This window comes from Accipiter gentilis, chromosome 31 (assembly GCF_929443795.1).
Source record: "Accipiter gentilis chromosome 31, bAccGen1.1, whole genome shotgun sequence".
Taxonomy (NCBI): Eukaryota; Metazoa; Chordata; class Aves; order Accipitriformes; family Accipitridae; genus Astur; species Astur gentilis.
Window position 1 is genome coordinate 8,598,835 of NC_064910.1, and position 16,152 is coordinate 8,614,986.

Sequence of the window (16,152 nt, forward strand, 5' to 3'; positions counted from 1 at the left end):
ACAGTCCTGGACAGGGTGAGGTGATGAACCATGTGTAGGGTCCAGCCAGGGAGTGCTGCCAGGAGCAACAGGAGATAGAGCCAGAGACAAAACTGGAGACAAGGCCACAACATAGGTCTTAGAGCCACATCCAGGAGACAGAACTGTAGCCAAGGCTATAATACAGGGCTGAAAGGTCTATCCAGGAGAGATGTCCACTAGCAGAACTTGAGACAGGTACACCTACAACACAGCTAAAGCAAAGACTGGGTCCCCAGGCCTGAGTGCCCTGTGACTGGAAACCCCAGGTGAGGTTGGTCAGGGCTATCAAGGCTTGTTGGTACCCTCAGGGCCCCATCATAGATCTAGCCAGAAAAAATTGTAAAACCAAAACGTAATTAGAATTTCTCTCAAGTTTCTTAACGTCAAGAGTTCAATACAAATACAAGTGCCTCACACATGGATGGTATACACATCTAAACCTAAAAAATATCTGTTTAAAGTAATCTTTATGATTAGCAACTTGATCTTTTGTAACCTTTACTATAGATTATGTGACCACCTTGGGGAAACTTGTGGCTTCTCGGTATGCAGATGGTCTGTTTCCTCAGTACAAGAGAGCACAAGACGGCAGCGTGTATAATGTAAGTGTGGCTGACTTGTGGTAACTTCCCTGTGCGCTTAGAAGTTATTACCACTGTAGCAGAATGATGTGACTAAAATGTCTCCCTATGGCATGAAATACTTGCGTTCTTTGTGAGAACTTTATCTTTTGATCAGTTTTTTTTCTGTTTTGTCAAACTGTTAGTGATAACAATCAGTGGTAGAGAAGCTAGATATCTTTTTCTTTTTTAACTTGCAAAGCCTTATGCTCTTGCCTTGGTGCAGCATTGCAGTAAATCTTTCCAGACAAGACTGCAGTTTCTAAGCAACATTTACCCTGTCTTGAAAGAGGGAACACTTAAAAAGAAGATGCTCAGCCGAGTTAAAAAAAATGAAATTGTAGTCAATAAAACAAATGGGGATGCTGAAATAAGAAGACATAACGCACTGTCATTGCCGATGCAAAGTGCTGCTTTGCTTACTGCCAGCGGGTCACAAAAGGCTCAGCCTACTCTATAGAGACAGCTAGCTGGATCTCTGCCCAGGCTCGTGGTCTAAGGAATGTCTTAGCAACAGCTGCTGGCAGCCCCATTGTTGAGAGGATGGCTTATGATTGAAGAGGTACGCATGTGGGCAAGGAGGGGAGAGCATTAATTCATAAAAGAATTTTAAAAAGCAAATGGCTTGTCATTTTTTCTGGTAACTAGAGTTACTTTTGAGGCACAGGGCTTAAAAATGGGAAAAGAACCATATCAGGGAATCTTTGCCCCTCATTTTTTTCCCATTAATTCCATATGAAATAGCTACATAATGTCTTTTAATCTTAGGACACGTTGCAAGCAGTAGGAAGGACATTTCTGGTAGCATTAAGGTAGAAATGCCACTATACAAGATCTGGTGAGATCTCATTTAGGATATTGTGTACAATATTGTGTACAGTTACTACAGGTTGAGAATGAGCAATTCAAACTAGAACAGGTACTGGGAAGAGCTAGTAGGATGAAGGGCAATGGAGTGCTGATCTTATAAAAGCGCTTGGTTGATGTTGATATATGCAAGTAAGACTGAAGAAGACTGACAAAGGGTAGCATTATTGCCCTTGAATGCCTACAGAAAGGCAAGTTACAGGGATAGGGAAAAGCTATAGTTTTCTATTCTAAAAGGCATGCTAGCCCAAGAATATAAGGGTATGAACTGCCATGAATAAATTTAGGCTGGACAGTCAGAAGTTTTCCAGCCCTCAGAGGAATGGGACTCTGGACTGTCCAACTACAAGTGAAGGGGTGGTACAAGAAAACTTCTTTATTTTAAGGTGGAGTTTGATTGGCGTAGTGCAATAAACTTCTTTGTATGCATCTGGCTGTCATAAGAGGAAAGTGGATTTTCTAAGTGCTCCTTCCCAGACCTACATTGCTTTGGCAGACAGCCTGAGACTCTGTATCTGGGAGGCACATTACAGGGCCCTAGCTGATATTAAAGAACAGAGAAAAATACAAATAAGAGGAAGAAAAGTGCAGACTGACACACAAAATATCTTCTCCCTGAGAAATGTTCTTGTTTAAAAACATTTGTATCTCCAAGGTTTTGCACTTAGTCCCAGAAAGGTAGTTGGAGGTAGAAGGTAGCCAGTGAATCAGCTTACATGGTTCAGAGATATTGGGTGAATGTCTTTACTGGAACCAGTGGTGAATTTTTAAACCCACAGATCACTTTGCATGGTGAATGCATAAACATGTATTCTTAGGGAGGGTCTGCTGGTTTTAATTTCAACTCTGAATCTAGGTTTTTCTTATTTTACTGATATGGTATGAGAATTTTTAGTTGTTGATTGCAGTTGTCTGAACTAAATTTGCCTAAGCAACTACCTGCAAACAGTTAATCTGTAATGCTGGGCATTGTTAGTGACATAATAGTACAAACGGGAAACATTTTACATTTTCCTTTTGAATGCTAATTACAAGGAGGAGATTGAAGTGCCCCAGAACCAATGCTCCCTTGTATTGCTGTACAAAATTTTAACTGCTAGTCAAAATTCTGGTATAAGAAGGTACAAAGTTTCTGTGTCCTTGTTTGTTCACCCATCTACTCTCCAGCCCTTTCTGCATCCTAGCCTGTGTTCAGCTCATTCTAATTGCTCCAGTCTTGAGACAGACAAGTCAGACAACCCACTGGCACTGTTCCATGCTCATATAAAAAGATTATGAAAAACAATTAGGACAAAATGCAGTGTCTTTTCTTTATAGCTTAGATGCATTTGCCGAGTATTTGCTCTTGAAATAGTGGAAGAAAAATGGGTTGTTTTCACTGCTACCTTGGCTGGCATATCTGGCACTTGCAAACAAGCTATTGCAGCTGTGCTAAGCTTGGGGCTGCGTTTGTATTGTTTGTTTTGATGTTCAATTTCTTTCTCTCCCTTATTTAAATAAAGCTGACAGCCAAAAAAGAACTGATTCTTCATTTTGTGGATTGTCTAATGGGAGCTATTGAGCTATATAAGCAGCGAATGGAATGGCTAACCAGTGAGAGCCGGCAGATATTTGGAGTGATTCAAGAACGGTGCATTGTCATTGTTTTGGATTTTGGCACTGCAGGTCCAGCTGAATTTGATCTATGTCGGGATGCACTTTCTATGCTACTTGTGGAACAGGTGACCCAAATTGCCAAATTCAACCTCATTCGGTAAGCAGAAAGAATCATAGAATCATAGAATGGTTTGGGTTGGAAGGGAACTTTAAAGCTCATCTAGTCCACCCCCCCTGCAACGAGCAGGGACATCTTCAACTAGATCAGATTGCTCAAAGACCCATCCAACCTGACCTTGAATGTTTCCAGGGAGCATCCACAGCCTCTCTGGGCAACCTGTTCCAGTGTTTCACCACCCTCATGGTAAAAAATATCTTCCTTATATCTACTCTGAATCTACCTTTTAGTTCAAACCCATTACCCCTTGTCCTATTACTACAGGCCCTACTAAAAAGTCTGTCCCCATCTTTCTTATAATCCCCCTTTAAGTATTGAAAGGCTGCAATCAGGTCTCCCTGGAGCCTTCTCTTCTCCAGGCTAAACAAAGAATTCCATGTCTGCCCACTGCTGGAGAATAAAAAAGGAGTCACATATCGTATAGATGTGTTTGGATAATATGCTTTCTGTAGTGGAAATTGTCTTGATTCATGTCCTGGTAATATCTATAGATTTTCCACCAAGCTTCACCCACAGTCATGCTGAGCTTGCTACTTCCATTTAACAGATGACCATTGTTACCCTGAAGAACAGAAAAAGACTAACAAAACCCCAATACTGATATATGCCTTCTACAACTGTAGCACAGAAAAACAGAAAGATAAGGGGAACTTTGCAATAGCAGGAATGCTCTTCAGGCATCTAGGTATTATGGAGTGAAACAGTGAGGTCCCATCTGACTGCCTAAGCATTACAGGTTTCTGCCTTACAGCTAAATGTACACTGCCCTAAGTACCATAGGCACAGGCATAATCATTTGTATTTCTATAGATTTCCATGGTCACAGAAATTAGTAGCAGAACCAGGAAACAATACTAGATTTCCATAACAAAAGACAAGTGCTTGTTCCCTAACATGAGTAAATGAACATGGGTTTAGTTACAAATTGTAGAAGCAGCTATTCAAATTTATGTATCTCTGCACAAATTCTCATATATACATAAAGGTCTGAACCTGTAAGCATAGGTTTGGACAAATGAATGGAATTTTGTGACTACAAAAAAAAAAGATGCGCAAATTAGGTCATATAATTTTAAAATTGATTCCACAATGATAACTTGCAACTACACTGTGATTCTTAAAGTTGTTTTACCCAAGGTTTGTCCTACAGATTTGATTCTGGTGCCCTGTCTTAATTCTCTAGCTTGTGATACAACTGAGATTTCAATCGAAAAGTAGAAACCTTCCATAGCTTTTGAGAAGCACATAAAACATTTGCTTTGAAAATGATCTGCAGAGCCAAGTCAAAATTGAGGCTCAATAATTGTGTTCATCAATTTGTTTGTGCAGGAGGGAGACAATGGACAATATAGCATATAAATTATTACTTTAGAAGAATCTTGGAAAACATACTTGTCTTTTAGATTTGCAGTAAACTCTTCAAAATAGTGCTTGATGGAAAGTCACAAACACTGCAACCACTTGGTATTTTATTTGCTTTCTGTCTTTTTATGTGCAAATGCACGGGCATACGTGCTCATATACTTTGTACTTCTGTACTGCCATTAAGGCCAAGGCCTTGATCAATTAAAATATCAAAAAGCTTAGAATCACAAGTTTTATTTTGATGGGTAGATAAAGATCAGCCCTACTGAAAAAAAAGCATGTCAGTTAAAATGGTCTGACAGAAGGTCATGCAGCAAGTTGTGGAAAGAGACCTTTGGAAGCCAGATCTTTTTTTCATACACATATCTTAAAAGCCTGATTGTGTTTTTATGTTCAGGGGAGATAGGAATTAGGAACTGTTTTTAAAGTACTTTAGCTCTCTCGACCCTACTTTGGAAAGACTTATCTCAAAAAAAATTTCTTATAAAAATTACAGTATTTTTCTAAGGGTTTGTCATGGTTTAAGCCCAGCCAGCAACTAAGCACCATGTGGCCACTCTCTCCCTCCTTGCCCCGCGGTGGGATGGGGAAGAGAATTGGAAGAACAAGGTAAAAAACTCATGGGTCGAGATAAGGACAGTTTAATAGGACAACACAAGGAGAGAAGAACTAATAATAATACTAATAAAAGAATATGCAAAGCGAGTGATGCACTATGCAATTGCTCACCACATGGAACCCGACGCCCAGCCCCTTCTCAAGCTGTGATCCCTACCCTGGCCAGCTCCCCCAGTAATATACTGAACATGATGTCACATGGTATCGAATATCTCCTTGGCCAGTCCTGGTCAGCTGTCCTGGCTGTGTCCCCTCCCAGCTTCTTGTGAAAATTAATTCTATCCCAGCTGAACCCATGTCAGGGTTTTATTTTTCCTCTACTTCTTTTCCTTTACTTCCTCTAAAAGTCTAGATTTAGTATCTGTGATTTATTGTAATTTTTACTTAAGAATATAAAAGAAGAGTAACAATAGCAGAGCTCCACTCTTTTACTCTGCCAGCATTATTCTCACTATTTCTGATTTATAGTCAATGTCATTTTCAGGGCTGCTCCGCATCTTATGAAGTGGCAACAGAAATCTACTCCTGTGTCTGAGCATACTGTAACGTCTGCTGTTACATGGCTCTGGAAGCTGGACCATATGACAGCTGCCAGCCATACCAGCTCTGCTGAAGCCCTGCTGGAAGCCATGAGTGATGACGCGGTAAGCTCATACATCTTTTCAGAAGCCTCAAGTAAATCCAAGAATATTCAGTGCCAGACTGGCTACTGTGATTTGCCCTAATGAATATTGCAAAGATAAATATTAATGACGGCATTTGGAAAGGTTTTTTTCCCCCAAGTGTAGCTCCATACTATGTTTACTGATGGCCTGTTTATGTAAATGTACTGTATTTTGAATGCAGAAACTTGTTTATTTTCTTTTCTAGAGTACACAGAATAAGTAACATAATCGTTACTAAGGGAAAGAGAAAACATCTTCCTTCCCTTCCACTTTCTTTGTCACATATGTTTTTCAGGGCTTCAAGTTTATGAGAAAATTGCTAGTATCGACATTACTGACGACAAGGAGACTGTTTTTATTTTGTTATGTATCCAAAGTGCTCATTAAAACTATATTTAAAATCCAAAATAGTAGGTACAGAAATTTATTCAAGTATTAACTCATGGTAGGGGTATGCAAGTCCTTCTTCATCAGCCAGGTTATAGCTAGAGTTTCTTCCAGGACAAAAAGCCAAAGCATGCACAGGTATTGCTGCAATTAAGTTCTGTCTGTTTCTAAAAGTACCATAGTGCTTTATTCATTACAGCAGAGTCACAGGATGTAAACCATATATGCCATCATTTGAGCTAGTCACTTAAAACTTGTGTTGTGAAAGAGATAATTTATGAAATTTGCTTACAATGTACATGGTTTCAGTTCTCTAGCACCCAAACTTAATGGAAAATTGGGCCTACTGTGTGTGGACTAGAATCATTGCTTTTCACTGCCATTAAGATCCATCCCTGTTCACAGATCCAATCCTAACCTCTTTGTAAATCTCATTCTGAGACATTGTTTGAAGGAGAAGGTAAATTTGGCTTGAGTTTTCTTCTGGTTCCCTGTGCTGGTGGATTCTTATCCAGATGAACCTTGATGTTTGAAAACTGATATTAAAAAGGAACTGGTTGAGGAACAAATTGTGCAACAGTGATATTTTTTTATGACTGCTTTTTTAAATGCCTCCTTCATAAGTTTTATTGACATTTTCAACTTGCAGTGTATTACTGATTTCCTGGTGGGAAAAGAAAAAGATCGTATTTAGATTTCAGTATTGTCTGGATGAAAATAAAGCTTGTTGGACCTGGTGGGTCTGCGTATGAATAAACAGAAATTAAAATCTGTCCAACAGTGAGAAGCCTATTATTTTTTTCCGGCCGTTGGTGGGCTAATGGGTAGTCTGGGGGAGTCAACTGTGGCAGGTGCTCAACATAAAACAAACTTCAATTACTCCTAAATACAGTCATTATCATTCATTACTGACAGTTCACTTGAGTGCAAGCTTCACTGTACTGCAGACAGGGGGGAGACCCCATTTAGTCCTAAGCAAAAGCCGTATACTCACTGAACAGTCGTAAATGTCTCATTCCTCAGAACTGTCTTCATCAAGTTGCTCCAAAATAATAGCTCTTTTTTCCCTAGACTTGGCTCTTCCTGTCATTCCTTTAGCTGAGCTTTTCTTCCCATGTGTGGTGACTCCCTAGATTTCCTTTCCTCATGACCTGTCAGTCCCAAGCTCAAAATCATTCTGCTGTAAGGTTGCAATCCTTTGAGTTCTACCTGCCACAGATGCATCCACAGCATTTAACTTGTGGTTCTGTACATGTGCCACTCTGCAAAGTGTGGGTCACCCATCCAAGACACACCTCCCCACCAAGGTAAAGACTGTGAGGAACTGTTCATGCTGTTCTCCTTCCTGTTCTTGTATGAAGTTTGCTTGTTTAGACAGATGCACAAATTATAATTTTCAAAATGTGGAGGACTAAATGGAAAGGTTTTAACTTTTCCCCATTAATCTGTAAGGAATATTTCCTTTGTGGTATGGTATTGCTGGGTTTGTAGTTAAGTAGAGTGAATTGTCGGTGGTTAGCAATTTTGTTTATTTTTCTTGTGAGGAGTTGGTTCTGCATCAGCTATGCCCAAGAAATGTTAGCATTTTTAAAGTTGCAGAAGCAGGCAGTAAATCCTTTGGAGGAAGTGTGAAAATTGATATCCTTATTGAATATCAAGTTTATGAATTAGTAGCAGTCTCAGGAGGGAGGGGGGAGAAGATGTGAATCTGAAGGAACACAGGGAACAGTGGTGGTTCAATATGCATGCATTCCCCCAGGTCAGGAGCTTCTTCAGCAAAAGGGATAGGAAGAAGGTGTTGTTCAAGGACTGGGTCTCAGCTGGGAGAGCTGTGTGCATGCTTGGGTAGCTTTTTAGCTAGATGAAACAGAGAGGGGAACCTTGTAAAACTGAACTAAAGCACAGATAGGTGCAAGAGTTCTTTCATTTTGTTTCTCTGTACCTTTTTCTAAAGCAAGTAAGTATTTTGTCAATCTTGCACATTAATGAAACACATTCATTCTTCTCTTTAACTTTAGTATTTGTCTAGCATTAACAGTGATTCCAGGACACCTGGCTGACCACAGACCTGCTTGCTCCCAACGCAGTGTGGTCTGTAACTATGGGCCCTGCATCCCACATGGAGTGACTTGCCCCCTCTGTAAGATCCAAGGGATGCCTGAGGTGGCAAGGTGCAGCTTTGTTAATTTGCCTGGTCTAGCCTGAGATTGGGTTGCTGCTTGGGAAGGATGTCTTCTAGTGCTGAGGAATAGTCCGAGTATTTGTGGCAAAAGGTAGAAGAGGGACAGAACTTGAAATCCAGAAGTCCATGTCAGTTTATATCAACATGCTTATGATGTGGGACAGTACAGGGATCTTACAGCCTGGAAGCTTCAAGTACAAACTGGAAAAAAGATGTTCATGTGCCATTCTGTTGATTCAGGGAGCTGAAATATAGATCAGTATCAAAGGTAGTAGTGGAAATGCATTGAACGCACTTACAGGTGATACTGACTTTGCTTTACTACTGCATGAAATTATGTGGGTGCATAAACATTTCCTCAGTGCCATCCCAGACTCTAATAGTTGTCTTCTTTTTTGTGGTGCATGTCCCAGGATTCCTAGTTGTATTCAAGTGTATTTTTTTCAGTTAAACAGCTATTTATCAGTTGGTATGTACCATGCCATAGGACTGATATGCTATGCTTATTGTCTTGAACATCATCAAGGGATAGCTGTTGTTATATTTGTTTTTAATGATGGTGAAAATGCAAGAAGCATACTTACCATGAGGATTGTTAGCATGGACAAGTGCAGGTAACATCAAATCCCTCATAATGTAATACTCAAGCAATAACTACAAGACATCTCATCAGCTTCTCTCTTTTCTTGCAATAACATTTTCAGAATATAGGTGTGTGTGGTCATAATAAACCTGCCAAGCTCCCTTTGCCTTGGGAAGTATAAAAAATATGAATTAGCTGTAAATTCCAGCAGTAGGATTCAAAGAATGATGCATCTTTCCTACCCTCAAAATACATGCTACTGGTAAAATTATGACTAGTATAAAAGTTCCTACTGATTTTCAGCCCTGGCAAAGCACCAACATAGCATCTCTCTTCATAACAGTGGAACGTGGCACAGAGCCTTGTCCTAACAATACAGTTGTCCTTCCTTACACCTCTCTTTGGTTTCAGTTAAATTCTGTGGAAAGGGGCTTGCATTGGCAGAATCAGACTCAGGGGCTGTGGGGCAGGTTCTCTTCTCAGTTCAGGAAATTTTCTGTGCACTTCATTTGAATTACTAGCATAAATGAGAGGAAGAACCAAAGATCTGAAAATCTTATAGGCCAAGTAATGCATCAGTTCTACTAAATTTTTCTACAGCACAGGACAGTGCTTGAGCAAGTACCAGGCATCTATGTAAGATAATGTCTTCCAATTCCCATTTTTTTTTCTGTTTAATGACAGGTTGAAGCCGTTTACTACTTTGCTGTGGGTGATGTTCCAGTGGACACAAAGCAGCTACTCCTTGAGAAGGTTTCTGATGGCCCCTGTCCAGTCAACACTGTATCTTTCAATGCCAGGGAAGATGAAACAATTATTTTTCTGAAAGAGTTGAGCTGCTTGGCCTCTGGCAGGTATGACAAAGAAGCAGCACAGTAATGATTTCAGTACTTGTAAAGTACTTTGCTGCTAGGGATGGTATTGGAAGATACCTGAATATAATCCCTGTTTTACTCATGAGGAAAATGAGACAAAGCAGTTCAGTAAGTGATCTGGGGAAACTGGGGAAATAGTCTAAGAGATATGACTAAAATGCAGGACCTACTCGAACAGACCAGCTTCTCTCCACATACGTGCTCACTGGCTTGCAGAAAGGCCATTCCTTTTTTATACCCTAAATTGTCTGTCATCTGCTCCTTTCTTGAAGTCTGAAAAATTGTTCAAGGGAAAGGGTCACAACATAAATCGAAACAAGTTTTTTATTTTATTGCTTTGTATTCTGGTAAAATCCACAGGCACCAGCAAAGGATCTAGAGTTTTGTTGGATCAAGTGCCATACAGACATGTACTGAAAAGGTAATGCCTGTCCTAAATAGGCAGTTCCTGGAACAACAGAAAATTGATGTGGTGTTACCCATCAGGCCTGGTTGTGTGGAAATGCAGTTCTGTACCATGCTCTCTAGCATCTGTTTGGTATGGTTGGTGGAAACTGATACATTCCACATGGCTTGTTGGCTCCTTTATCCTGGGAATCAGCTGTGTGGTGAGAATCAGCCTTCAGTAGAAAGGGATAATTAAACTTTGATCTTGATTCTGATATCAAAATAAGGAAAACAAACGAATGAACACAAAACCTCACAATACCAAACTCATGCTGAACAGCAGGAGGGCAGTAGGAGTCAGTAGGTGTTTGCTTGACAGAAGTCACCGTACAGTTACAGAGCTGTGAAAAGGCTGCTAGCTCTTTCTGTTTCACTGTTGTTTGTGCAAGAGTAGGAAGACCTCCAACAGTAGAAATTTCCCAAATGACAGCAGAACAATTGGTAAGATGGCAGCTTTTTAGCTCTTTTATAGCCACCTGTGTTTAGAAGTAGCTTTTAAGAGATGGAGTGTCTGCCAAAAAACAAGACTGTGGGAAAGTGTTATGTTTGCTCTGGTCTGATGTGTGCCTAAAATGACTGTGGTGATTTAGAATCACGGTACCTCCATGATACCAGGTACATTGCCAGTCACCATCCTTCATTTTCTTTTGGCAGTGTTTTTACCTTCTTTATAAAAGGAAAGTGAATGTTGCTTGTATGGTGGAGGAAGAGGCAAGAAGGGTTGTGGCAGGGAGCTGAGAGGAATTGTTTTGTTTGATATGATTCCCACTATCTTCTTTTTACATAAGTCTGGGTTTGGTGCAGAGACTTATTGGGCCAATTAATATCTTGCTGGTAGGTATTTGCCCAATAACTGTCTATAAGTTTAAGTCAGCTTTCCCATAGGAATGGCCAAGTTCATGGGCTTTTCATGACTTGAGCCTGTTTTGAGTGTAGTTCTGTTTTAGAAATGCATCTTTTTTCTGCTCTGAGAGCTTTTCTGCTCTGACAGTGAGGGTAAATGAAGTCTGCTTGTCTTCCTGATTTGTATGCCAATAATGAAATAAATGTTCCTGTTAGGCTTTCAACTGGGAGGATAATCTGGTAAAAAGGTGTTAGTGTTATCTCAGACATCTCAAATTACATGCTTGTTCAGCATTTTAAAAGCATTAATTAAAAATAGATTTCCAGGAGATTGAAAAGGAAGGTGTCTCAGAGTAAATGATACCAAAATGAAAGGATGTTCTTCATAAGAAGGCTTCAGAATGTACATAAATGTATATTAAAGGTTTGATAATATTCATAATGTTGTAGTTGAAGGTTTAGATATCTTGAATAGAGAAGTAAATAATTCCAAAGTTGTACACCACTATGATCTTGCATGTGTGACATACATACTGTTAAAATTAGAAAAGTATTTATGTAGTTTATGTACTGGTGAAAACTCATTTTGTATTACAGATTCCATGCTTTTGCTGAGAAGAATGATTATAGAGATGCTACTGGACCCGCACTAAAATGTGAAGAGGATGGAAAAGGTCTTCTTGCCCTGAATTCCAGAAAAGTGAAAGGGCGAATGCCACTAGGTAGGCAATATAAAAACCAAGATGATACAGATTTTCTCAGTGAGGTTTCAGAATAAATGTAATATAGGAACTCACTAAAGAAGCCTTCTGTAGGCATGAGGTGAGGACAGAACTGACCAAATGGAAATTCTGTGGGTGGGAAGGAGAAGGAAAGGAAAAGAGAGAAGTGAAGAGAGCAGAGGATGTCCATGTGAGAATGAAAGAGAAGTGAAAAAAAGGAGAAGAAGAACATTTATTTAGGGAGATGAAGAATAGTACTGGTGTGCTTATGCCAGTGACCTTGTGGAAATGTATAGAGAAATGGCAGAGAGGAAGAGGAATAGCGTGGAAGACCATCTGATACAACAGCCACATCAATACAGGCCTAGTTCATACATAATATAAGGGGATTAAATCCACATGAGGTTGACTTGCTTCTCTCAAGATCTGAATTTGTCAGAAAGACAGTCAACAAGCACAGTAAAATAACCATAGAGAAGAAGGTGCAAAGGCAGAGGAGGGGGGAGGGGGGGCGGAACTGATGAAAAAAACCCAGGAAGAAACAAATAACAGAAAGAAACAATTTTACTGGGGGGTGAAGCTGGACAGAAAGCTCTCAGTGTGTTTCTTAACCAGTCACAGTGTTACTTCCTCTGGGTAAGTCAGCCTTATTGTTCAGTGAGACTGGGCTGGGGTTTCAGCCAGGTTGGGAGGACACAAGCTTGTGGTGTGAAGTGAGGCTGTGTATGTCAACTCCGATATCTTTATCAGCAGGACATTAAATTAAAAAATTATTTCTTTTAAATATCAGAAAGCATAAGACCCCTTCATTCTATTGGGTCACATCCCCATTATGCTGGGGGGGCATTAGCTGACTCAAAGGTAGAATGGTGTTATCCTCTTCTTACTGCTAGGGAATGTATGGCATAAGGTGGCTTTAGTGACTCACCTAAGGTCATTTGTCAGTCTTAGACTAACTGGCCCATATTTCCTGGGTTATAATCTAGTTCCTTGTGTACTAACCTATCCTTCAATAGGACCGTGACTATAACAGTACGAGAGAACCATAGTGGGGGGCCAGAAATAAGAGAGTGAGGTGTCACCTGTTTTTTTTTTGCTTTGAGAAGGGACACTCAAGCTTCACCCATGCAGGGTTTAGAAACCAACAGCAGAATATGCTTCAAAACCCTATCTCTCATTTCATACTAATTCAGAGCAGTATAATGATTGCCTTCAGTCTGCTACGAGTTCTTCCTTGCTGAACCCCATCTGGGGGTGTGCATGGGGGGAGCTGGCTTCCTCTTTCCCCTGGCAGTCAGTCTGTTTCAATAGATGGGCCTAGAGCTCCTGTATGACTGAAATTACTTCCTCACCACTGTTTCTAACGCTGAAAGCAGAATAGCTTTAATCACTCAAAAGGGCAGTAATCCCCTTGAAGTGCATTGTCTGTTGTGTCTTATAGCTATTATGGAGTAGAATTTACACATTAAAGAGGAACACAATTAGCTTTCTGCATTTATTGGGTATTATAAGCACAGTCATGACATCACTGGCAGCCAATCGGAGGGTTTCAGTTGTATGCAGAATCTAAAGTCCTTTCAGAAAAGAAAACACATTGGAGACATTATTCTGGTCTGTATCTGCTGTCTCTTGTTTCAGAGGCTCCTTCAAGGGTATAGAAGACAATAATAACAAAAGTGTCAATTACTCACTAATGGGCTCTGAAACTGGTTCTTGGATGTGTGGCATAAACTATACAAGGAAATAAATAGAGAATGAATCAGAGATTTAATCTTCCAAATGTGGTGGTTTTTTGAAAATAAGGGGAGGCACAGGACTATTTTGATTATGTTTCTTTTTGTGCCACAAATGCAAGAGCTGGAAACTGAAACTTATAATTATGTTTTATGGACTGGAAAAGCTGTTTTAAGGACAAGTGATAGTTTTCTGTGTATCCACTGAATAACAGCATTTTGCAAATATGGGATACCTTCATGGTCACTCTTTTTTATCTGCTTAACCAAAACAAGTGGGAAGTGAACTGTTTAAAACTTTAGATAAGAGCTCCATTCTCCCCTGTTTTGCATCTTGAGCAGTCAGTTAGAAAGCAAGCGTGAGAAACTGCCAAATTTGAATTTTTGTTTACATTCATTTTGAGTGGGTGCTTGAGATCAAAACAGGTGTAAGCCAGTAAAGAATTAAAGTCCTTATGTTGACAGATTCAGATTTACTTAAGGCAGATAAATGCTTTTACATAAAGCCTAATTTCACCAATGTGGTGATATGTCTTCATCCAGCACTGATTTTCCTATTATCACTTCTGCCTACATTCTTTGTGTAGCTTCTTCATCTGCAAAAAGCTGCAGAATTAAGCAAGCCTGTTATGTAGTTATAAGTGGAAGGGAGGTGAAATTTAAGTTGGAACTTGAAGACTTAGAGGGCAAGAGATAGTGGAAGCTGTGGAGAAGAAGGTTCTTGCCGAAAAGGTGCACAGTTGTGTCATCTGCTTGGAGTGACAGGGAGATAAGTGCTAAACAGGGCTTGAAAAGCAATGGTGTTTTGAACTAGATCCTGAAATGAATAGTGGGTCCTCACTGGCTTAAATAGAAACAATAGTAAATCTCTGGGCGGTGTTTTTCTGTGTGGTGGAATAGATTTGCTGGGATGTGTAAAGAAAATGCAAATGTACTGAAATGAGGATTTGACCGATGTGACAAATCCAGAGAGGGATGTGTCTGACTTCCTTGTGAACAGTGTAAGGCTGTATTCTTAGGTGTGCTTGATTTTCCACATTCACCTGATGGTCACAGGGAAAATTTCAGGTTCCTGTGTATAAAATGGGAAGCATAAGACCACCAACTTGTATGACATTGAAGTCAATGAACTGTGTACTGTTTATGTACACAGACATGGGAGAGACTGAACCGTTCCTTTGGAGAGCCAGGATAATGACTTAAGTAGCTACTTTGCCTACAAGCTGTTGCAAAGATCATTGCCTCTGCTTTTTCCTTGCATGTGCTTTGTCTAGTCTTAGCAGCCTAACCTTGGCCTGGCAAATCTCTTTGCTAATGTGTAGAGAGTGATGCAGATAGCCGTTCTGCGGTACCACATGGGATACAAAGTTCATTTGCTTTGTCCATTTGCTCAGTAGGAAAGGGGCAGGATCGGGTTGCGGTGAGTTTCAGTGCTGCTTGACCTGGCAGGTATGCAGGTAAAACTGCGTACTCCCCTCTTGTGCTCCTTTGTACCTCCATTCATCCCCCTCTAATTGGGGATTTTAAAAATCAATGCTTGAGGGAATATTGCTGTGTTCTGCTGCCACGTAGAGGCTGAGGAAGGGACCAGCAGTCAAAAAATGAATGCCCATCTTGCCTTGCAGGCAAATGAAGTTTAAAATAGATCTTATTCCGTTATATTTGGATTTGTTTGCTTCCATGGTCTAAGTCAGATAAACAGAGCAGTAAGAAATGCTGCTGTTTTCCACGAGTTGCTTTTGCATTGGTATTTGCTTGATGTTTCAAAGATATTGTGGATTTTGCAGGCTTTTTTTTTTTTTTAATGTGCTTTTTTTCTCAGCAGGTTTTGTATCTTGTGTATGAAATCAAATGGGTTACAATGACTTGTCAAACTGGATGAGTCTGTCTGCTGGGATGTAAGTGTGGAAAAAGCTGCTTCTTTTAAGATTGCCTGACAGTGTTAAATAACTGGGAAATGGAAATGAGGGCAGTTATGAGTTTCTGTGTACATGTACAAGTGTGTTTGTTTTCTCTTAGACCTACCACCTTGCTTCTCAATTTGCCGGTGTCAGCAAAATGCTTCTACCCCTCGCCACAGGCTCTCCCCACACTCTTCCTCATCCTCTTCCTCTTTTTCAGGGCCTCCCTCCTCCAGAGCAGAAATGCCATTTAACAGAGGGCAGGGCACATCTGAAATGTTACCCAGCGTGAGGTGGTGAGAGCCGAAAACAACCAACTGTGCTTGGCCGGTGGCAGGCAGCAGGGCGTTAAGGCTGGTTCCCTCCTGCGTGTCTGGTGGCCGCCCTCTTGCTGTTGCCGTGTGGTGGTTTTTGGGTTGGAACCAGGGGGTCCCCAGGGGTCTGGCCGTTAAACCGCCAGCCAGGGCAGCTGGGGGGGATTGTCTTTCCTTCTGAGGATAAAGTAATTTTTTTAAGACAATGTCTTTCCTGGGATGCAGATGCCTGAAG

The 16,152-nt window shown here is 40.5% G+C and overlaps 1 protein-coding gene across 1 annotated transcript in view; it reads left to right on the forward strand.

The window, feature by feature from the left end:
* VWA3B (von Willebrand factor A domain containing 3B) overlaps positions 1–16,152 on the forward strand; it is a 65,803-nt gene that overhangs the window by 3,316 nt on the left and 46,335 nt on the right. The window contains exons 3-7 of the mRNA XM_049834548.1: positions 529–623; positions 3,011–3,261; positions 5,750–5,909; positions 9,767–9,936; positions 11,845–11,969. Coding sequence (XP_049690505.1) covers positions 529–623; positions 3,011–3,261; positions 5,750–5,909; positions 9,767–9,936; positions 11,845–11,969 — 801 coding nt within the window. The remainder of the gene's footprint in view (positions 1–528; positions 624–3,010; positions 3,262–5,749; positions 5,910–9,766; positions 9,937–11,844; positions 11,970–16,152) is intronic.